Consider the following 24,583-nt stretch of genomic DNA (forward strand, 5'->3'; position numbering starts at 1 on the left):
TAATAAATTTTATTGTCAAAGTATTACATATATAGTATACGGTGCAGAGGAGTAGACTCATATATTTAATACCTTAAAAATACCTCCTGCACTAAGAAATACTTGACAAATCAGTGCTCAAAGTTTGGCATTTTTGTATAAAATCTAATGTGCGTACATCTATTTGTTTGTTTATAATTTTCTTTTCTCCTTTCCCCTCGTTTGGCTTTTTTTTTATTCGCCAATGTGTAGCGGCAGCTCTATTGACGATATGTAAAGTCTATTGATACATGCTTTGGGCTGTTTTGTGACGAATGCCTTTGTCGTTGTTACTGCGCAAGATTAGATAATTTGTCTACTTTCTGTTTCATAGTTTCATATTTTATAATTCGTGCCGTAAATTGTTAAAATGCTAATTTTAGTAATTTTATTTAATATACATTTCAATTTGCAAAAAAAAGCACTGACACTTCTAGTCATAATGGTCGCCTATATATTTTCACGTTGCACTAAAATGATCTACAATATAAATGTGAGAAATACATCACACACATGAGGTTTCTCCGCTCTGTCAATGAAGTGATAGATGCTGTTTCTATTGTAACAGACACTGTGTTAAATATGTCAGCTTTATTTATAAACCTCTGCTGGAATGTGTAAGTGACGCCTTCGTGCCGAAGACTTTTATTTTGGTGAATCATACCGGAAGGGTTTGGAAAATCGCTGTCCTCCTAATGCTCTCGTATTTTCTTCGAGGTTGTGATGGTGTAGAGCTGGCTGTGTGACCAAAACAGTCTACTTGAACACAGTTTTCTTTTCCAGTGCTCGTTCTTTTTTGTTTCCGTGTAAATTTCGGGATCTTTGGAAATGTCTTCGCCGATTGAAATGACGGAGTTGTACGACAATGCTCTGCTCGGCATCTTGCAGCATGTTGGAAACATACAGGATTTTCTGCAGATCTTTTTCGGGTTTCTGTACAGAAAGACGGACTTCTATCGTCTGCTAACCAGCCCCAATGACCGCATGGGTTTTCCACCAGGAGTAGCAGAAAAGATGGTGCTGAAGGTAGTATTTCCTTCGCTTGGAAACTTTTCTGCCTTGTTTGTTTATCAGCACCTGTCATCCAGCTCCAAAGTCCACACAGTGCCTGGAAAGCCATAAACAGTTACAAATCAGAACAGCTGGTTTACACTGACATATAAAACACTATCTGAAGATGCCTAACTAAGTTATTGAAATATCACACGTGGCTTTTTCATTTTTATAATCAATAAGAAACTTTATTTGCCAAGTACCAGATGTACTTTCTTGTGTAATTTCACTTGGTGCAGGTGTCAACCTAAAATTACATCTAATAAAATAAATATAGAAAAACATACCATGTATAAACTTCATAATACAGTCTACAAATAATATAAAGGATGTGCAGTTGGAAGTACATACACAATCAAGTACATACATACAGTACATACAGCAGAAAATAGCAAATGTAAATATTAATTTAAATGTCACCATGCTTACAAAGTATGTATATTGCAAAAGTAATGTGAAAGTGTGCACTGACTACAAGTAGAGGATAGTGGGTTAGGCTTTTATTCATAAGGATCATGGCATAGTATATGCAGGAGGATGATGGCCCAGGGAAAGAAGCTTTTGAGGTGACTGGTGGTGTAAATACTTTGGGGCTCTCACTCTTGGTCTTTAATGAAAGGAAGGAAACCATTGGAAGAGAGAGTGACCAGGGTGTGAGGGGTCAGCCATGATTTTCCCAGCCCTTTTCCTCATCATAAATGAGTAAAGATCTTTGCGTGTGGAGAGCTGACAGTCACTGATCGCACATCACACCATTCGCTGTAGCTTAGGCTTGGTGTGTGAAGATGCAGCGCTGAACCAGAGTGGTATGGAGGATCTGTGGATGGAATCTATTATGGCAGTACAAAACTGGATCAGTGGTCATCTCCACAGTTTTTGTGTGTTTGGGTGGTTGTTAGCTCCACACTGTGATGCCATTGGATGCATGTGGACATGTTGTTTGAGATAAAACTGACGATAGTAGAGTCATCTGCAAAATTAATAAGATTAACAAAGTCACTGATAGAAGTTCAGTCATTGGTGTAGAGAGATCTGAGCAGGGGAGAAAGCACACAACCCTTGTAACACCAATACTGAAGCAGAAAGGGTCTGAAATGTGGTCAGCTTCATCTGATGGAAGGGGAAAATTGTGTATTTTTCTATGAACTTCTGCTTCAGTCGTGGTATTTCTAAATCATTCTGAACCGAAGCGATTTTAACGCTGCTAATCAAAATCCTCCTCTTTGCCTATTCCTCCAGACTTATAAGCTGTTTGAAAAATTGGCAGTTCATGACAGAGAGAGGGCAATGCAGCTTGCTGAGGAAGCAAAAGCAGTGCCCCCTGCAGTACAGGAGCTTGAGGTTCAGTCTCTGCCAGAAGGTGCAGCACCCGCAGAGGTCAAGCAGGAATCCACACCTGTCGCAGCTTCGTCCACAGAGCCGGCCGCCGCTGCAGACACAAAGACTCCGAGGGAAAACAGCGTCGAGCAAGCAGAGGGTGAGCAGCCAACAGCAGCACCTGCAGCAGCAGCAGCAGCGGCCAGTTCGGACTCTAGTACAGCTGCACCGTAAGTGTAGTCTTGATTTGTTTTCAGTGTGTTAGCTGTGCATCCCTGGCAAAAATATCTGTCTCTGAGCGTGAATAATAATTTTATTTGTAGGGCTGCAACTGATTTCTGTAATTGTTTAACTTTTTCACTGTTATTCAATCAGTCGACCAATCTGTTATGCCTCCTTCTGTCCGTCTTCTTTTGCTTTCTGTGCGACAAGCAATAAAATAAAACTGTTTATAAAGCAATAAACCAGTAGCTCCATGTTAAGTATAATGTTAAAGGGGGACTGCTTATCAATATTTTTAATTAATTAAATGGTTAAGATACAAAACAAGTCATTCAGAGTAGACTGATGTGAAATGCTCCATTCTAGAGTCACTGGTCTTTAATCATGTCATTCATTGTCCTGATATGCTGCTTGTTTTACAGTGGGCCGTCCAGTTTTCAGTCCAATCCAGACAGCTACAATGGTGCTGTTAGGGAAAACTACAGCTGGTCACAGGATTACACTGATGTGGAAGTTCGAGTTTTCGTCCCATCCAGCATTGTCAAAGGCAGACAGGTATTTAACAGCAACAGGTATCCAGTGCGCTTCAGGCCAAACAGTTGTCACCTGGATCCTACTTTGCATGAATTGATTTGATTGGTTGTCTAGTAGCCAGTCAAGGAAGAACATGTGCATAAGCTCAATTATTCACACAAAACCTTATATGTTAATGGCCATTTGTGCTGAAAACTCTTTCAGTATTCATATTGGCTTCAGATTTGCTTGAACCCATTCATATCCAGGCAAATCAGCTGAAAATACATCATCTTGGAAAATAAATGACATTTCCTTTCTGTTTGAAGGTGTCTGTTGATCTGCAGTCTAGCACAGTACGTGTAGCAGTGAAGGAGGGAGCGTCAGAAAGAGTCTTGATGGAAGGCGAATTCACACACAAAATCAACACTGAGAATTCCTTGTGGAGTCTGGAGCCAGGACGTTGCGTATTGGTAGGCTTTTAAAAGCAGCAAATTTTAAAATGACTTGAAAATGACTTGAAAATGCTTACATATGCATCCTGGCCCAGTAGGGGGCGATACTCACCCATAAAATTTGATGTCAAATGCCTCAACAAAAGCATTGCAAGCATGCATATTGCACAAAATATATAACTTGAAGCTAAATTGGAGATTTTCTATAAAAGCAACAATAACACAGTCTACCTTGTGACTTAACACAGACTGGCAAATGTTCATAATTATATCCAGATGTGTGTGGCAACATAATGTGTATTATAGCCTCTTCTTTCTCACAGCTCTCTCTCAGTAAAACTGGAGAAGTGTGGTGGAGTGCTGTGCTGAAAGGTGAGGAGGAGATTGACGTGAACCAGATCAACCGCGAGCGCACAATGGCCACTGTGGATGATGAGGAGCATGCCGTGTTGGACCGGCTCAATTTTGACTACCATCAGAAATTGCAAGGAAAGCCTCAGAGTCACGAGATGGTAAAGTCATGCAAAGCATAGGCATGCATTTGTTTAAAGGATTTTTATTGGGCTTTACTCAGTAGAAAGTAGACAGAGCCATTAAATACACATCCTTGTTTCTACATTCTTTGTCCAATTTATCAGCTCCATTTACTATATTGGAGCACTGTGTAGTTCTACAATTACAGACTGTAGTCCATCTGTTTCTCTGGATACTTTGTTAGCCCAATTTACCCTGTTCTTCAATGGTCAGGACCACCACAGAGCAGGTATTATCTTTCTAAGCAGTGCAGCGACACTGACGTGGTGGTGTTGCGTTAGTGTGTGTTGTGCTCACTGGTAGAAGTGGATCAGACACAGCAGTGCTGCTGGAGTTTTTAAACACTGTCCACTCTATTAGACACACCTACCTTGTGGGTTCACATTGTAGATGTACAGTCAGAGACAGTAACTCATCTGTTGATGCACAGTGTTGGTCATACTCTAGTCCTTCATCGGTGGTCAGGAGGACCGGACAGGAATTTTGGTTGGTGGACTATTCTCAGTCCAGCAGTGAGACTGAGGTGTTTAAAAACCCCAGCAGCACAGCATTGTCTGATCCACTCAGACCAGTGCAGCTTCTACTGAAGAAGCTGGGAATCATTCACCTACCAAATAATACCTGCTGTGGTGGTACTGTGGGGGTCCTGACCATTTAAGTTTAGCTTAAAACGAGGTCAACTAAGTATTTAGAGAAAAAGATGGACGACAACCTGTAATTGTAGAACTGCAAAGTGTACTTAATGAATGTTTTCTTTGGGTACTGTTTTTAAATCCATTCACCTTTACCCAAGAGTGGATAAAGCAACATTTTACAAGCTTAAATATCTGCCTCAGATATCTGGTTCTTGTCACCACCACTGTGAACAATTCTGTTTAATATACACAGCTAGCATAAACAAGCCTTTGGAACTGATACTGAATTAATTGCACCATTAATAATGAAACTTTTTTTCTTGCATTTGTGTTTTAGAAAGTGCACGAAATGCTGAAGAAGGGCTGGGATGCGGAAGGATCGCCATTCAGAGGACAGCAGTTTGATCCATCCATGTTTGATATACAGCCAAGCGCTGTCCAGTTTTGAGTTGTTGCATGTTTGTCCGATGCTGGGTAAACAGATTTTAAGTCTGTACTGATATAGTCTAAACCAAGCACTGACAACTCAGCACAGACAGCACCGGCAGCACCGGCAGCACCGGCGCTAGCCACTTATAGGAGTTTACTGCCGCGTTGCAGACGTTATGAAAGCACTGCAAAAGTCCTCAAGCCTTGAATTGTTACAGCTGTGGATGATAATTTTCTCAAACATTTAGGTTACTGTACGGCATGGGGATCTGTTCAGCGCTGATTCTCTCTCGTCCTGTTTTAATTCAGCGATTTTGCAACTGGTTGATTTGGACTTCGTTTATATTGTCCGTATATCAACTTACAAAAAAAAAGAATTATGTGTATTCATGAAAAAGGTTCAATCATAAAATTATGAACTACATACTTATCTACTGAATCAATTAGTAGAATTATGTATTAGATATGATTATGCGAATAATGGTCAAAGCAGAGGGTTCGTTAGCCAAATTAGGACTATGATGTTTTATGTGTGTTCACTTACATCCAACACATCTCCATATGTTTGTGAGCCATGTTCAGACATTTTTCATGAGTTTTGGTGACTGATGGATATTCAAAGAAATTATTTTGTTATTGTTTTCATGCAGTTTGTTTGATTGTTACTTGTGCCTGAATTGAATAAAGTACATTACAGAGATAATTTGAGCTCTTTGATTTCAGAGTTATGGCTGATATATTGAAAAACATTTTGATTAGTTTGTATACACTGATCAGCCATAACATTAAGACATTAAAACTGCTTGTCTCTACATTCTTTGTCCATTTTACAGACTGTAGTCTGTCTGTTTCTCTGCATACTTTCTTAGGCTCCTTTTACCCTTTTTTTCAATTGTCAGAGGCCCCACAGGCCCACCATGGATCAGACACAGCCATGCTACTGGGGTTTTTAAAAAACTTAGTGTCACTGCTGGACTGAGAATAGTCCACCAACCAAAAATATCCAGCCAACAGTGTCCTATGACCACTGATGAAGGACTAGAGGATGACTAACCAGCAGATGAGCTATCATCTCTGATTTTACATCTACAAGGTGGACCAACAAGGTATGTGTGTCTAATAGAGTGGACAGTGAGCGCACTGCTGTGTCTGATCCACTCGTACCCGTGCAACACACACTAACTCACCACCACCACCACCACATCAGTGTCACTGCAGTGCTGAGAATGATCCACCACCTAAATAATGCCTGTTCTGTGGTGGTCCTGTGGGGTCCTGACCACTGGAGAACAGGGCAGGGCACTGAAGAACAAAGTATGCAGACAAACAGATGGACTACAGTCTGTAATTGTAGAACAAAGTGTTCCTACGTGGTAAGAGGAGATGATACAATGGACAATGAGTGTACATATGAGGAGGTTTTAATGTTATGGCTGATTTGTATGGTTTGTTCTTTTTTGTTTTTATTTGTATTATATTTTGTTGTTTTCCCTTATGGAAAAATACAAGGGCACATATTATTGCATGTGAGACACCTTGCTTTTCCTACATTGTATTCTAAGAACTAAACCAAAAAATATATGTTTGACCGTTTACGAGTATGCTAACAAAGTACATTTTGTTAGTACATTTATGCGTTTATTTATTTCCCGTATATGTTTTTATTTTTGTGCGTGACATAACTATTTAATAGCCTAAATTATGTGGAGAATCGTGAGCTAAATTAGGCTGCTGCTGCCTTAGGCGTCAGGGGAAAAGATGCTGCTGCCGCGCGGAGCCACTGCGCACCCTGGCGGCGAGATCCTTCCTCCTCATGTCAGTGCCTGACAGTTGCAGCGGAAAACAACTGTATTGCAGTCCGGCGTGGTGTTTAGTAGTGAGGGGTCGGGAAAGCAATCAAGCTCGCTCGTCAGCGAACCTCATCCCTCACTCACTGCGTGTCCACGTTTTGTCCCAGTGGTCAGCGTTGTGGTAACCGGCTCTGCTCTACGGACGCGGTATCGTAGTGTTTGTGGCGTGGAGGGAACCCAGCACAGCTCGGAGACAGATCCACGAAGCAAGCAGAAAGGAGGGGAGACATGGCAACGACAACCTGTACACGCTTCACCGACGAATACCAGCTTTACGAAGAGCTCGGAAAGTAAGATAGCTGTTTAATATAGCGTTCATAAAACCGCTCTGTGTCATTTCTAGCTTTCGGCTTTAGTCGTTGGGTTGTTACGCGAGCACGAGGAGGGCGGCAAGCTAGCAAAACAGTGGTGGTGAATTCACTTGACAGGAATCTTTGTACGACACTCCGATTAAGCTGAAACTTGCTTTTGGCTTTCCCTTTACATTCTACACTGTGGTTTGTCTTCGGCACAGCGTTTTATTTCCATTAACTCCTAAGGGCTCTTCTTTCTCACTGCGGTGGTAACACAGAGACAGTGACATTTGGAGCTTGTCAGGAAGGCTGGGCGGCTGTTTGCTGTCTATAATCTGAGTGTGGAGAGAAGCATGCCTGCTGCCTGACGTTAGGAAATTATTTTGCTCTCCCCCTCCTCCTGTCTTAGTATTGCGTTTCTTTGCTCTGTTTGTTTCCCTTTGAATTATTGAACGTCCTCAGTGTCATCACGACAGTTAAAGCATGTACTTTATTTCTTGCCGTTGGCGTTTTTGCTGATTTTTTAAATGTTGACAACCCTCTAACGGACAAGCTGTGGGCTGTGACTTGATGCTGAGGAAATGTCGCATCTGATTGGCTGCGTGTCGTACATATTTGCATTTACAATTATTGAGGCTCGGATTGCTATTGGCCGAACGGCGTTACATAGATACGTAATCGGTCAGCCTGATTTACATATACAACCCAAAAGTTTTTTTTCAGGCGTCCGATTCCAGATATTTTGGAGTCGATTCCAAACCGATTGATGGGATTCGGTGAGTCGATTCCAAGAATAGATTCCACACAAACATTTTCTAAGTTTTCAATTCCAGAAATCAATAAATAAGGAAGTACTGGTCAAGAATTCTCATAATAGCTGATGTCTTATCTTCTAGATGATTCTTATTAGAGAGTTTTATGTATTTTTATGCAAGTGAACACATTAAATATTCTACTACTGCGACTTTTTATTGGGCAAATTTGCAATATAAATAACATTATTTTCTCTTGAACAAGCCAATCTGGTATTTTAAATTCTTAAACAGAAAATTATCTCCCTGTAACATGAAATTAAGTGCAACTTCAAAAGCAAGAGACAATTGGCTATTTAACACAAATGATTATATTACAACATCCAAATGTGTCAGCAGATGCAGCATAGGTGTACTATTATTATTTTTTTTCGTAAAATTACCACACCATGGAAACAGATCAATGTAAAAAGGCAATATTAATTAAGTTCATATTACATTATTATGATTATGTTATGGATGACAGGGGATTCTGGCATATTAACTTCATGTGCTACCACCTCAGTTTGTCAGGGACACAAGATGTCAGTTTAATTATTTGATATTACCATGGCCCCTCTCTCTCTCTCTCTCTCTCTCTCTCTCTCTCTCTCTCTCTCTCTCTCTCTCTCTCTCTCTCTCTCTCTCTCTCTCTCTCTCTCTCTCTCTCTCTCGCTCGCTCGCTCTCTCTCTCTCTCTCTCGCTCGCTCTCTCTCTCTCTCTCTCTCTCGCTCGCTCTCTCTCTCTCTCTCTCTCTCTCTCGCTCGCTCTCTCTCTCTCTCTCTCTCTCTCTCGCTCTCACTCTCTAGAGAGAGAGTGAGGACTAACCTGTACCAGATTTTCCTTTGTTTGGTTAAATGTTACTGCTCTGGAGATGTTGTTTGATTGTAAACTACTTTTTTGTTGCAAATCGTATATTTTACCATTATTTCTACTTGTCCAAAGCGAGATACATCAATTCTGTTGATGTGTATGTTGTGAAAGAATGCATTCTTCAGACAGCAGAATGCCTCACAGTCAGTGAGTGTGTGGGTATGAGCAAACTGGAACATCTCTGTGTGTAATTGAGTCCAAAGCTTTGAAGATGACTGTCGATTCCCAAATGCCTGGACTCTGAGAATCGATTCTTTTAGAGATAGACCCCCAGCCATATATGTATAGATTTGTGTAGATCTACCATCTGCACAGCTTGATTCTCTGATGAAGGAGTTTTATTTTTACACTTAATAAGTAACCCTTCCTTTTTGAGTTATGTCAGGGAATTAAAGCTGCCCTGAATTCATTAGCTTCTAATGGTTTTTTCACAGTAGCTGTGGCCTTGTCCATAGATGTATATAATAGGAGGGGCCAAACCTACTGTGAACCAGCAGTATGTCAATATCATTGCCAGAAAGCAGTAGTTGCTCCATTTCGCATCATGTGGGCGTGAGTGTCCCAGTTACCACTAAGCAGTGGACAGCTGTTGCCGGCCCTCTGCAAGTCTGGAGAGCCTCCTGAAGTGGACAGCTCTGTTTTGAGGGTGTGTGTCCTCCATAAAAAGTGAAAAAGTATACATATGGTCATGTTTCAGGCTGCTGTAGAAGTTGATCTTCTTTAGACTGCCGCTTCCATCTTCTGACAGGCAGACTCCACCAAATCAGCTCAGTGTCTCCTCAGAGACGGTTTGGGCTGGCTAAGCTGCTGATGAAAGCCACTTTTCTTCTGGCACTTCTTGAGTGGCAGACAAGATTCAAGCTGCTTCACTCTGGTCACTGCTTTGGCCGACGGAAGGCTTCATCCAGTAGTTACCACTTTGCTACATTACCATCAATGTGATCTCCTGTACTTCAGGCTTCCTCTCAAGTTAAGTATTATAGCGTATCTGTTCATGGGAACAGTTGGTTTAAGGAAATACTTCAGTGAAAAGGCTAATTTACAGTTTTCCACTTGTCCCAGATGTAGTCAGTCAGCCAAGACATGTTTGTTGTGAAAATTTTGCTTCTGTATTTTAGCAATGGAGCAAGGCTAACGTTGCTAACCAACACTATTCAATAGACTTCCAAAATTTTTGTGAAAACATGCCTTAACTTCTCTCAACCCACTCAAACCGCATCCATGTCTTCATTAAGGTCATGCAGACTTGGGAATATAGTTTAGGATGCAGTATGACTTACTGTGGACTATAACAATGAACAGTATCCTCACTGTGTAGCCAAGCAAGCCAAATCGAGACAGTCCAAATCATACATTATGGTACAAGGACACTGGCTTTTCAGGTCCAAAACAACTCGTCCAGTCAGGCGCGATGTTTTATCGTGTCTTCATTGATGTGCCTGTGGGGCCTTGGGCACTTTGACTGTAGTCCACATTACAGGACTGATTCTGTTCCCTATGTCAGCAGACATGCTGCTCAAGACATGCAGAGTGTATTGTGTAACAGTAGAAAGGTGAACTAAAATTAGACCGTAAAGATGACATCAGGCATTAGTGTTGATGTCCCCACAGGTTTTTGTTATGCAAGCTGTGCTGAAAATATCAAAAGAAAGGAGGTCTGAGGCAGCAGACTCCCGAAAGACAGCATATGTTGTGTTCTTTTTTAGGTGTCTTTATTCTTTTTTGGTATTTATATCCTGGCTGTTACTGGACCGCTGCTGTCAGATGTGCTGTACTAAATAAACATGAAATTTGTAATGACAGTTTATGCATTAAACATCAGCTCTTGTGTTTTCAGTAATATGTTTTGCCCAAATGCCTCCCAGCATTATAATGAGTAAAAAGACTAAGGGCTAATGTGTTTCATGAAAATAAGTTTGTACATATTCATCCTAGCTTGGTAATTTAGAGCTCGGTATGTTAGCAAATGGATTATAGCAATACTGATTATAGCAGTACTTTGGTAAACTTCACACGGTAAATGTGAATTTGATAAATGTCACACAGATTAAATGAATCCAGCAATGAAGCATCTTCATATAGTTCTATTAATTTCCTCAGAAACAAACAGTCATTCGAATTTTGCAGCTGTTTGAACTGAAAAGGCATATTGTGTGCGCAGAATGTGGAATTTCTCATGAAATTATTGTTTTTTTTTCCTTCAGGGGAGCCTTTTCAGTTGTGCGACGTTGCGTCAAGCTGTGCACAGGCCAAGAATATGCTGCCAAAATAATCAACACCAAAAAGCTCTCAGCAAGAGGTAGGTAAAATGTGTTCAGAAATGAGGTGTAGGCTATCTGCATGATCTTGCGCTTAAACTAGGCTAAGTCCCCAGGACTGTACAGCCAGCTGTTATACAGTTCTGCCTCAGGGCAGAGTCAACTCACAGGCGTCAAAGCTTGTTGACGTCATGTGTGTGGGTGAACTGTGAGATGTTGGATTATAATATTTATTTATACAGTTAGTCATTAGCATTTAGTATTTTTGTTGGTATTCAAAGCAGATAATGATAATGCACTTACACTAGTTTGAATGTAATATTGAGCAGCATACTTATAAAAGTGAGAGCAATAAACACTGATGAGCAGATTCACAGAGCTATAGAAGCTATATATTATAGAAGCATGTTTGCTGTGTATTGTATTAACAATTAACAAGCATGCTTCAGGACCAGTGTTGCTTTAGGGTCTCCCATGCCCACTCTATTTTTTCACTGTACTAGTCAAATCAGAGATTAATATATCAAGATTGTCTTTTTATATTAAATTATATTAAATATATTTGAATATATGAAGCCAGACTAGAGATCTTTATCATTTGATCTCTCTGACCCACCTCCATCTTCATCAGGCTTTGGTCATTGCTCTTGTGGGTTTGTTATTGAGATTGCTGAAAACTGAGATGTTCACAAGCTGCTTCATGCAAGTATGAATTGAGTCTTGAGTCCCTGGGTCCAAGTCAAATCTTCAGACTCTGCAGAGTCACAGAGGTAGACAGATCATTTGTACTGGCCACTCAGGCCACCAAGCCTGTTATGACCAAAATTAAGAATTTGTGGCCAAATGTATAAGAACATCATGTTGCTTTTGAGCCTCCCATACCATCTAATTTTTTTTAATTACAACAGTCAAACCAGACAATGGCACGAAGGGAACATTGTTTTTTATGATATATTAAGCCAGACTGGAGATCTTTATCATTTAATCCTTCCTCTTCATCAGGCTTTGATCAGTTGGCCTTTCATTGTCTGTCATTGTGATTGCTAAAGATTTAGAGGTTCACAAGCTGCTTTGTGCAAGTCAGGCTTGAGTCTCGAGTCTCTGCGGTGCTAGTCTGAGTCGAGGCTGTGGGGTGTCAGTCCAAGTCAAGTCTTGAGACTTAGAGGTGAGAGTCTGAGTTGAGCTTGAGTCTATAGGTGTACAGTATTGATCAGCGCGTCTTCATGGTGCGAACATGTTGGGTCAGCACTTCGCTTAAATCATCCCAGAGTGAATTTAGTAAGAAACATGGTGTTCCTGATGTCCCCTTAAAGAGTGTTATTCAGAAGATGGTACAAAAACTGGAAACGATGGGATCATCTGTCTGAAAATGTAATCTATTACACATACGTCAAGGTATGTAGCACGTTTTTTTGGTTCAGATTGCTTTATGCTAACAGGAGTTACAACAGAATATACGGGGCCTCTTTTGAGTGAATCTCCCTGTAGAAAAACCTTCTGTCTGATGGAATGAACTGAAGCGCTACACTTAGTATTTATTTGGTAGCCTGTGTAATAGTAACTGAATTTGTATTCAATTTTAAAACAATATGATCTGTAACGCAGCTGAGAACTAAAACTGTTGCTACTTTTGCCTTTTTAACCCCTTGAACTGCAAGGGTCGAATGTGGGCCCACACTCCTCTCTCTCACATTCATAGCTGAATCACAATCCTGCAGGTTAACTGGTTTAAAGCGTCACATTTTACTGCATGTAGCACGTTGTTCTGTCCAGACGGAAGGTTTTTCTTTGAGGAAAAGTATTTGAAACCGTATTAAACCTGACATTGCTGCAAGTTGTGAGGAGAATGGATTACAGTAGTTACTGCTGAGTTGTAAGTCAGTTACGTGTGCATCCAAGTTGAAACTCGACTTGGATGACTCGAGTGCAATTCTCAACATGAGATATAATTGTGCCCAACGTGAGTTATTACGCTTCTCTTGAAAGCAGTTGATGAATTCTAACAAAATCTTTTTATTTAGTTTGTGATTGAGAAGACAGAATCTGAATCTCAAACGGGACTTATTCACCATTAGTCTGCTATTAATGGTGGATATTTGGAAATATATGTAAATTTGTCTGGTCTGGTTTTGTCAAAAGGGAAAAAGTGCAATAAATCTCAATGGCAAGTGGGCATTTGGGCCACAGGCTCTGCATTTCTAGTGGCCAAAATGTGGCCATGGGTACAAGGTAATAGGCAGTGTCAAACCTTTCTTTAAAAAATCATGTTTAGTAATCATCAAACTGTCTATTCAGCCATGAATAGAGAATGGCTTAAACAGGAAAATGTGGCAGTTTAGCTCATTTCAGATGCACCTTCCAAATGAAAGGGTATTAGTATTAAGCCTAAGCAGCAGTCAATAAAATTGCGAAAGAGGAATTAGGTTTGCAAAGAACTCAAATGCTGAATTTCTAAATATCAGGACAGGGTTAAAACATCACAGTCTTTTTCATAATAAGGCTGTGAAAACGGCAAGCTGGTGATGGTGCACTGTGTGTTGGTTGAGAGGCCCTTTGTCAGGGCCCTGTTGATCATTTGTGCCATTTATGTTTGTGTTTGTGAGCGAAGGGGTGTGGGATGGTCCGTAGGCTGCCGAGGCAGCTTGAGCATTTGGCACGCTGCGGACAGCGTGTCTGTGAACCCTACGTGCCTAGAGTACAGGACTCAGCTGACACACACACACAGACACAGTTACATATAAACACACTTGTTTATATGCAGTGTCAGGACATGGGGTCATATATTCGCCCTTATGTATGTAATATATAGTACTGTGCGAAAGTCTTAGGCACCCAAGACACATTTCCAGAATCAATTTATTTGTGTAGTATGAGTTTATTTGCTGAGTGTTAATATTTGAATAAACAAAATTTTTAGAAAAAATTATATAATATTATATATTATATATAAAAAAATATACTACTACATGTAGTTAAATATAAATACTATATGTAGTTAAAAAGCAACTCCTAGTTTGACCAATCAGTGCTTGATTAAATTGTGCTCATGATGTAATTGATAATATTAACAAGTCTCTGTGGTGGCTGTGAAGGTGTCAAGGAAAAATATGGACCCAAGAAATTCTTGTTACTTTTTATTGTTTTTATGTTTTTTGAGTTATGAATACGACTTTATTCGAATGTATATTGTGATAAACTCACTGCTGTGGTAAATTGTTTAAAAATTTGCTTAGATGCCTAGGACTTTCGCAGAGTACTGTATATCGTATCGCAAAAAGTAGCTTGAGGTTTTAAATTATGCAAAAAAAAACCTCATGGAGAAGGTTTTTGCATGAGAGCAACAAGTATTTATACGTAATAATAATATTTTTATATTGTGTTGTACTGAGCCATCAGGGCCTTATAGGACTTATAGATTTTTTAAGATGGTGTTTTAAGCTGTAGCACTTGTTAGCTTTGTTCGCAGGCCAAATGCGCCACACTTCACAGTAAAAGATCAGTTCAAAGTTTTAGTAATACACATTTGGAAAAAAAGACTCATATTTGACAGCACAAAGTTTATTGAGTCACAGTGGAAATCAAACATGTTCTGTGGTGTAACTGTTAGCTGTTGCTGAGCCACTGTTCTGTGTAGTTTTTCTTCTGTATTTTCTGCTGCTGATTTAGTGGCACATCAGATGGAAAAAGAAACTGTAACCAGCACGATACAAAAGAAAAGAGGCCTTTGAGGTCTACAATATCTGTAAAACAATCAGATGCTTAATTTGTAGGTGCGAATGCTTAAAAAATAAAGTGTCATGGGCAGAATGTGTTATTTGATTGTTTAGTAGATAGATCACAGATGGAACAGAATTGTGACGCTTTCATAATTTTGAAATACGTGTTATACCATATTACTGTTCACCACTCAGCCCTAACATATGTGTAGTAATAATATGTCTCATAAATATTATTTCTGTACACAAGTATCTATAGTTAATAAGTAATGTAAACTCAGATACAAAATAGAAATGTTTTTACTATTTTAAACTTGTAGCTTTGGGTGATATGGCAAAAATGCAATATGATACTTTAAGAAGGTTTCATGATACATCTGATGGGTTTGGAACAGACAAAACAGTGATGCATTTAAAAAAGACTATCAAAAACTATGAATCCACTGATTTGTATTCAACACAACATATTGCATTACACTAAATCCAGTTAAACAGGACTATGTTCTCTTTGTAATCAAACATGCAGTTGGGAAGTGTTTTCTAAGTAAGGTTCCTAAGAAGACCATATTGGGCACATAGCATATTTCATTATGATAACCATACACATTTCCATATTGCCCAGCTCTGTGTATTCTCTGTAGAGGCTGTATGAAATTATTTTCACATAGAGAATCAGCCAATCATGTACTGGAGCATCCTAGCTTTTACATGCTACTGTGCTTCAGTATTAGAAATCATGCATTTGTCACACGTACACAATGTACACCCACAGATACCCACAGGCTGTAACGTTGTCAGAGCGCTGCAGTATTGTCCTGATCAGAGTCCTACCGTTTGCCATCTGTGCTTTTGTCACTGTCACTTACTAAAACAAAGTGGTGGCATCAAATGGAAAAGACTGCAGTTGTCTCTGTGAACGTGTCCTGCCTTGACTCGTCCTGTAACTTCACAAGCATTTATAATTGGAAGTGTGAGTAGATGCGTTATCCTCATTTAACTCTAGAAGGGGGCACCAAATTCGGTGCAACACGCAATCTGAGCCATGTTTTTTAGGGCTGAAGGAGTTAAAGGGAGACCATGGCCTGTGGAAAGTGGAGCAAATGTGAGAGGGTGGGCTGTGGTGGTGAGGAGTGTGGTGGGGCGTAAGGGGCGGTCAAAAGATTCAGCCTATATGAATAATCAATAGCATACTAAAGTGATATTTTTTAGGAAGGGATTCTCCTGTTACATAATGACCTGTGTTTGGGAATCTGTTGCAGCCCCACACTTAATCAGGGGCACCTGCAATGCAGCACAAAAGTGGCCTGAATATCACCAAAGCACTGCGCACACTGTAGCATTTGGCACCATTAAAGCTACTAGACCAGCCAAAGCAAAGAGCTGCAGTTGTTTTTTTATCATTGTGACTCACTGACGAGGTAAATACTAATACACACAATCATTCAATCAGTGATTGCTTTAGACATTATAGAGGCTGGCTGCTCTGGCGTGGGGGGGTGGGGGTAAAAAAGGAATCCAACTATGCTTGATCGCCTCGCCTCAAATCATTGGGTGCCTCTGTGAGCTGTGTTTATCATAACCTTAAGGCTTTCTCGCACAAATTTAATTTTGTTGCCATGCAATTCAAATAAACTGCCATTTTGTCTTCCCCAGTTTTATTTGGTGTAATTTGTTTTGATGAAGTCTTGAAGGACCCTCAGTCTACATTTTTCTTTTCTTGTTTTTTTTCCCTGAGGTCAGCTTAAAATGGTTATATCCACCACAGTTGTTATTCCTTTTTTCATGACCAACTTCTCTTTATCCTGTGTCTTTAAACTGATATGTGTAGATGGCCTCTGTTCTGACTGGCTGACAAGTTAAATGAAGTTCCCTATATTATAAAAATCAGTGAGGGCTGAAAAGTATGTATGTAGGTTGGGGTGATACGGTGATCTAATTGGACCTGGACAAAGGCGATAATTGCCATGTGGGGAAAGAGATTTGATATAGAGTAATAAAATGTAAATGGCTTGCTAAATTAAATGAAATAATGTGTACATGTAATATTTGATTCCATATTACTGTTGAAACTGTGGATTATTATAAGGCATTAATAAATCATTAGGCTATGGTGAAGTAAATTTACCTTTGTTTCCTTTGCTAGGGGGGTTCCTAAAGTGTGACATACCTTCTAAGGATATGCCATCTTAGGGCAATATGTTTAATAATCCTGCTCTTTAACAAATAAATATGCTAATTAGGGATGCACCAAAATTTCAGCCACAGAATTTTTTTGGTTGAAAATGTTCAAAAGTGTCACTTTCAATTTTCATCCAAAAGAGAAGAAACGCCAAACATTTTGGTCTCAGAAAACTAAAGATTAAAAACACGTACAATGAATTTATCACTTACAGTGAAACAGTAGTTTGAATGGTAATGAAAAGTGAGAAAGTGTATAAAAGGCTGTTTGTTTTCTTTGCTCTCCTGCAATGTTTTATCAGCAGATAAACAGCGAAAACCTTAAAAACAGTCCATTGCAACATCATCCTGTTCAGCTTTTAGCTTACATGCTTAGACTTAACTGATCTAATCAAATTCTTGATGGGAAACACATAAATAACATGGAGCAACTCAATATCATTTGACAATTTAGTGTTTGTTAGATCCAGCTGAAGTGTATGGCTGTGTCTGCTATAAATGATGAACTCTTATGTGTTAATATATTTACAGAATTTTGCAACTTTCAATCTTTAATATTTTTCAGCAAGGTATTTAAAATGGGTCCTCTAGTTTTATGAGTTCTGTTTCCCAACATGTTGACTATCGCCTCTGAAATAAATAAGTAAATATAAAAGACCTCTTTCTTTCAGGTTAACAGTTTTTGACTGCATCCTAAATTTCAGTTTTGGTCAACAATTTATTTTTGGTACAGTACTAGTATTATTATATTTAGAAATCACTCAGACCTAACAAACTGTTAAACTTGGACTGAAATCCTCATGCATGTTGGATGTCTGCAGTAATAACATTCAATGATATGGGTGGGCTAAAATGCTGGGCAGTGATATCACAACCATGATAAATTAAACATGGGCTGTTCTTGCAGCTTACTTTTCATATATAGACTGTATGGATCAGGGAGTCAGTAGTAGATTTTGAAATTTTAACAGAAATAATATACCACATTAAACTGTTTATTAAAACAGAGAGGGTGTTATGAGCTCTGTAATGATGGTGTGGTTGAACCACACAGTGCTGATGTGACTTAAAGTGAAGGAAAGTTAGTGTTCTCAGTTAGCATCACTCATTTGTCAGGTTTGCTGTGGGTTCTGTTGGTGCTTAGAATGTGCAGACAACGCGAAGGTTTCACAACCATGTCTGAAACTGTTTTTTGCTGCTTTAGTTTCACAGATTTTTCTCCTGTGGTGTGTTGACGTCAGCATTCTCACAGATTCCACTCGCGCTGCTTAGGGCCTAAAGAGCACAGTGGCATTAAGATAATGGCGAGATAGTAAAAAATATCATTCAAACACTCTCTCTAATTCAAGATGATTGTAAGGCCACAGAACTTTATGGGAAATTCACCAGAAGGTAGAAGCATCTCCTCATTAACTATGATTAGGTGTGTTTGAGCTTAGAGTCTGGGCACAGCAGCTCAGTTAACCTTTGCTGAGGCAAATCTGTCTTTTAATCTACACGTTTCCTTTAATAACATGATTTATTAAAGCTGATCATTTGTCACAAACTACTTTTTGGAGAAAAGAAAACAAAGGCACAGGAATATACGTAGGAGTTCAGTTACCTTTAGTGATGTGAATTTCTTTCTAAATGATCAAGGTGCATCCAACAATAAAGGCAGCAAACTTATTTTATACAGTGATGGGAAACACAGTAGTTCACAGAAGCTCCAGTTCCTTATGCTGATCAACTTTACAATGACCATTTTGGACATGCATGCAGCCCAACAATAGGGGCTGATTTTGATGAGTTAACAATAAAAATAAATAGTCTTGTACAGCCAGTAAGATGAATAGTTTACTGACTATTGAGCAAACAGTTTTAACCGACTGAACCAGTCTGTACAGTGCTGTCCATCTTTTGAGTTCACCTGTGTCGATTTTTGAAGCCATACTCTCATGAATTGAAACTTTTGCTGATGCAGTTTCCCAAAGGGCCTACCATGGCAATGCTAACATCATCATAAAATAAAGAGGGAGTAAAATTTGAGCAATAATAGTTGAAAGGCTTTTAAGACCTGGACTTCTTGAAAATTCTTGCACTGTCAGTCAGTAGGAGTGATTTCAGAAGCCGAGGCATTGCTCTTCCCCCAGCTGTCCTCCTTTCCTCATGAGTCATGAGCGGCAGACAGCAGGCCCCCACAGTTGGGCGTACAGGATCTAAGCCCAGGCCTCATCAACCTGTCTGTGTGCATGTACTGTTTGTTTGTGTATCTAGGGTGTATCTATTAGGGCTGGGAATCTCTGGGCATCTCACGATTCAATTTGATCTAGATTCAGGGTGCCAAGACACGATTATAAAACGATTCTCAGTGCATCTCTGATTTCTGTAGCCTACATTATTATTGTTGTTCTTGTCTTTGTCATAAACAGGTAGCATTAGCTTCCATCTAATAAACTGGAAAAAATAATAGAAAAATGAAATAATTTCAGATGACTTGTTTGTTTACTAATAATTGGCAACCATTTGTTACTGCAAACACATGCGAATTAGTGACATTTTATGTTTTGCTTTTCCAAACCGAGTCATGTCAGAGAATCATACCTTATAATGCCTCTGGATGAGCATGATGGAAAAACAGAGTCTATGTAAAAGTCCATATAAAAATCACAGCGCATGTAAGAAACAATAATTTTTCTCACTCCTAATATTATCTGTGCATATTTTTGTGTGGATATGTGTTTTCATACATTTTTAGGAAATAATATCCTGATTTTATAAGAAAACCATCTAACCTACCTTTAAGACTTTAAAAATCTTTATGAAATCCTTAATTATTATATATATATATATATATATAATATATATTATATATATATATGTGTATACTCATAACATTTTTACAACATATAAAGGGTAGCAGGTGGTTTTTAAATAATGTAAAACCCAAAATAAATGGAGATACAGACTTTTGTCCCAATTGTGAGGATATGTAGTATATATGGGACAATATTTTTATAACTACAAATAGGTGTTTGTATATCACTGAAAACCACGTATCTCCATTTTTATTTTTCAGTTTTTGACATAATTTGAAAAAGCATGCTGCCCTTTACATTATTTGTCAAAGATGGAATTATTACATGCAAAGGGGATAAAGCTGGACATGGAATTAGCGATGTTCCTACTGGAAAGATATGTAAACACAATGCAGATTAAATTGAACTGTTCAAAAGCCCAACATTACAAACGAAGTAGATAAATATTTATCTCTAAAATCAATGTAGACCTCCCCTCTGTTGGTCACTGTCGATTCTGTGGGCATGCTTTGTACTGATGGGCAGGAATCATTCTAGTGTTGTTGCAGTTAACTTTTTTAACTTCTAGAGGTTTGCACATCTTCAGTTTGTCTCATGCATCTCAAGCCATTTATACGTGCACTGTTTTTATGCTCATAAAATCACGTTTCATTTGAGTAAATGTTAAGAAACAGTAAAATATTTTTTTTTTGTAAAAAGTAGTTGTCTTGTAAGCTAGTTAGATTTGTCCTTGATGCCCCCAGCCATCCCATGGATTTGTTCAAGTCTTTCACCGGCACATTTGGTTAAATTCAGGGTTGCACAACTTTGGTCCTGGAAGGGGTTTCCCCGCTCAAACAGACCCACTAAACCTGGCAATTAAGAGACAGGTGTAATCAGGTGTGCTGGAGCAGGTAAATCACCAAACTGTGCAGGACACCGGCCCTCCAGGACGTATTACATGATAGCTATGAAAATAGGGCTGCCAAGAGGAGTACTTTGAAAATGGTTAAATAAACACACTGACATTCATAAAATCATTACTTAATGTATTAATATTATAGTTATTTATCATAATATTAGTCGTTTTCTAAGCAAATAAACCCTTCTGCCCAAATAAGCAGCTTTTTAAATCTCTTTTTCAAACCTTTGCTCAGTACTGTAAATAAATGTATTGGTTTCCAGAAGAGACCAAACCGAGTTTTGTGGTTTATAGAAGTTTTAAATTCATTTATTGGTGAATGATGTTTAAAGTAAAGTGCATTTTGCCTTGAGTAGATGTGAAGTGAGTTCGATTTGAGATCATCAAGAGAACAAGTAAAATGCACTCCATTTATAAATGTCTGCAAGGCTGTATTATAAAGCAACAATTTCTATAACAAGGATAGATGCATAGTGCCAGCAGCTGAGCTGAGTGTAATGCATTCTCTGTGCTGTTTAAGATGTGCGGCTAAATGGTCAGTCATAGCTTAATAAACATTGCTGTTATGACAAAACCTCTCTATAGAACATTCTGAACTTTACAGCATGAAAATGTCTTTGTAATGTAATACAAATATTTTATTTGAGAAATTTCTCTGGACTAATTCTATTGGTCAAATTGTCATGAAATGTTCACAAAAGGTAGAGAACAGCTGATGTTTTTAGATGGCATTAAGATATACACAAGTGTGGGATTTTTTAAAGTGACTGAGTTGAAGACTTTTTAATGGGTGCAGGGTTGGTCCTGGGTCAATCTGGTATAAAAGATATATAATATTCATTCAGCTTTTACCACCATACTTGCGGATGGTTAATTTCTCTCCTGAATGTATTACAGCCCCAATTCCAAAAAAGTTGGGACACTGTGCAGAATGTAAATAAAAATAGGATGCAATGATGTGTAAATCATGTAAACCAAAAGGAAAACACTACAAAGACAACATATAAAATGTTGAAACTGAAAACTTTTATTGTTTTTTTTTTTTTTTTAATAATTGCCCATTTTGAATTTGATGCCAACAACATGTTCTAAAAAATCTGGGACGGGGGCCTGTTTACGGCTGTGTTTCATCACCTCTTCTTTTAACAGCACTCTGTAAGTGTTTGGGAACTGAGGAGACGCTGCTGTAGTTTTGAAAGTGAAATCTTTTATATTCTGGTTTGATACAGGATTTCAGCTGCTCATCAGTTCTGGGTCTCCTTTGCTATATTTTTCATTTTATAATGTGCCAAATGTTATCAGTGGTGACCGGTCTGGACTTCAGGCAGGTCGGTTTAGCACGTGGACTCTTTTAATGCAGAACAATGCTGCTGTTATATATGCAGAATGTGGTTTGACATTGTCTTGCTGAAATAATCAAGGCCTTCCTTGAAAAAGACATCGTCTGGTGGACAGCATATGTTGCCAAAACCTGTATATATCATTCAGCATTAATGGTGCCTTCACAGATGTCCATGTCACCCTTGGCATGTGCACTAATGCCCCCCTAAACCATCATGAACACTGGCTTTTGAACTGTGCACTGATAACAAGCTGATATTTGGTTGAATATTTGGTTTCTTCTTTGTGTTTTAGAGTTTTACCTTACAACTGTGGATGTAGTGATGAACTGTTTTCACAGACAGTGGTTTTCAGAAGTGTTCCTGAGCTCATGCAATGATTTCCACTACAGAATCATGTCTGTTTTTAAAGCAGTGCTGTCTGAGGGCCCAAAGATCATGGCCAGCAAATACTGTTTTTTGGCCTCATCCCTTACATACAGAGATTTCTCCAGATCCTCTGATTCTTTTAATGATATTATGTACTGTAAATGATGAAAGGCAAAAGCTCTTTGCTATTTTATGTTGAGAAACGTTTTCTTGAATCGTTGCACTATTTGATGGTGCAGTCTTTCACAGAGTGGTGAACCCCTCCTCATCTTTACTCCTGAAAGACTCCACCTCTCTGAGATGCTCTTTTATACCCAGTCATGTTACTGGGCTGTTGCCAATTAATCTCCAGGTGATTTTTTTTCCCCAGTCTTTTGTTGCCCCTGTCCCAACTTTCTTGGAACATGTTGTTGGCATCAAATCCAAAATGGGCATATATTTTTCATATAACAATACAATTTCTCAGTTTCAACATTTGATATGTTGTCTTTATACTATTTCCAATTACATATAAGGTTTAAATGATTTGCACATCACTGCATTTTGTTTTGTATAGTGTAGTGTACAGCGTCCCAACTTTTTCGGAATTGGGGTTGTATGTAAAACCCGTTTTTGTACGAAAGGAACCTTATTTTAAACTTCAGCTTCTTCATTTGTTCTTTAACAGGAGACTGATGATAGCTTGTCATCAAGCCAGCAACCTTCTGGAGTATTTACAGGATAGCTTGCTCTATAGGCATGCCATGCATTTTCTATGCGTTTCGCATGGAAACATTTGTCAGTGATCAGAATTAGACATCAGAGTAAAGTGGGCAAGGAGTGGGACTGGGACATACTGCACAAGAAGGGGGGCAGGGATATACTACACAGACTGGACAGCCCAGTCTATGTAGTATATAATTGCAGCTCTGTGGAATCAGGATGTAAAATGCTGAATCAAATCTTGACTTCAGTGTCAAAAATCATATCAAAGCTAAAAATATGTGTTTGAGGTTTTGATCAGATTAATACCCAGTTGCCCGATTACAGTGATTTTGGCTAACTGCAGTTACTTAAACTGACCACTGTTATTTTCTGTAGATGTTAGCTGGGAATGTTTTTGTCAGTTCGGTTGAGGCAAATTCTTGACAATGAAAGAAAAACTTTCAGAGGACAGCAGTGAGAGATGTTTGCTTATTTGAACTCAAACTGTTTGTGTGTTCAGTTGGGAGCTACTGAGCATCGACAGCTAGGATGCAAGATAGCTAATTAGCCAAATTAGCCACTTTAGATGTACAGAGAAGGTCAGAAGGAGCTACATTGTGTCTTTGTGGATCTAGAGAAGGCATATGATAGGGTGCCAAGAGAGGAACTGTGGTACTGTATGAGGAAGTCAGGTGTAGCTGAAAAGTATGTTAGGGTGGTGCAGGACATGTATGAGGATAGTGAGACAGTGGTGAGGTGTGCAGTGTTAGTGACAAATGGTTTCAAGGTGAAGGTAGGGTTACATCAGGGATCAGCTTTGAGCCCCTTCTTGTTTGCAATGGTGATGGACAGGTTGACAGATGAGGTCAGGCAGGAGGCTCCATGGACCATGATGTTTGCAGATGACATTGTAATCTGTGGTGAGAGTAGAGAACAGGTGGAAGAGAATCTGGAGAGGTGGAGGTTTGCACTGGAGAGGAGAGGAATGAAGGTCAGTTAAGATAAGACGGAATATATGTGTGTGAATGAGAGGGAAGCAGGTGGAAAGGTGAAGATGCAAGGAGTAGAAGTCGTAAAGGTGGATGACTTCAAATATCTTGGGTCAACCATCCAGAGCAATGGACAGTGCAAAAAAGAGGTGAGGAAGAGGGTGCAGGCAGAATGGAGTGGGTGGAGACGGATGTCAGGGCTGATGTGTGACAGAAGGATAGCAGCAAGAGTGAAAGGGAAGGTTTACAAGACAGTAGTGTGTCCTGCTATAATGTATGGTTTGGAGACTGTGGCTCTGTCTAAAAGACAGGAGGCTGAGCTGGAGGTGGCAGAGATGAAGATGAAGAGATTTTCGTTGCGAGTGAC

At 39.2% G+C, this 24,583-nt stretch overlaps 2 protein-coding genes across 38 annotated transcripts in view; both read left to right on the forward strand.

The window, feature by feature from the left end:
- Positions 1–685: 685 nt before the first annotated feature.
- Positions 686–5,879, forward strand: nudcd3 (NudC domain containing 3). Its single transcript, XM_017720424.2, has 6 exons — positions 686–1,044; positions 2,311–2,618; positions 3,033–3,165; positions 3,453–3,596; positions 3,902–4,090; positions 5,085–5,879. The coding sequence occupies exons 1-6, from the start codon at positions 847–849 to the stop codon at positions 5,193–5,195; spliced, it is 1,083 nt and encodes a 360-aa protein (XP_017575913.1). The 5' UTR covers positions 686–846; the 3' UTR covers positions 5,196–5,879.
- Positions 5,880–6,977: 1,098 nt separating this feature from the next.
- The window catches only part of LOC108441086 (calcium/calmodulin-dependent protein kinase type II subunit beta), a 96,573-nt gene continuing 78,967 nt past the window's right edge, over positions 6,978–24,583 (forward strand). For 22 of the 37 annotated variants that reach the window (XM_037547126.1, XM_037547105.1, XM_017720411.2 and 19 more), the window contains exons 1-2: positions 6,983–7,316; positions 11,188–11,282. In XM_037547126.1, coding sequence (XP_037403023.1) covers positions 7,255–7,316; positions 11,188–11,282 — 157 coding nt within the window. In that variant the 5' untranslated portion in view covers positions 6,983–7,254. Of the gene's footprint in view, positions 7,317–11,187; positions 11,283–24,583 lie in introns of all 37 variants that reach the window. The other 15 variants (XM_017720404.2, XM_017720405.2, XM_037547123.1 and 12 more) reach the window with 3 other exon arrangements.

This window comes from Pygocentrus nattereri, chromosome 18 (genome assembly GCF_015220715.1).
Source record: "Pygocentrus nattereri isolate fPygNat1 chromosome 18, fPygNat1.pri, whole genome shotgun sequence".
Taxonomy (NCBI): domain Eukaryota; kingdom Metazoa; phylum Chordata; class Actinopteri; order Characiformes; family Serrasalmidae; genus Pygocentrus; species Pygocentrus nattereri.

Coding starts and splice junctions, on each gene's coding strand:
- nudcd3 (XM_017720424.2), top strand. CDS start 847: ATGTCTTCGCCGATTGAAATGACGGAGTTGTACGACAATGCTCTGCTC. Junction 1,045..2,310: donor CAGAAAAGATGGTGCTGAAG/GTAGTATTTCCT, acceptor CTATTCCTCCAG/ACTTATAAGCTGTTTGAAAA. Junction 3,166..3,452: donor GCATTGTCAAAGGCAGACAG/GTATTTAACAGC, acceptor TTCTGTTTGAAG/GTGTCTGTTGATCTGCAGTC.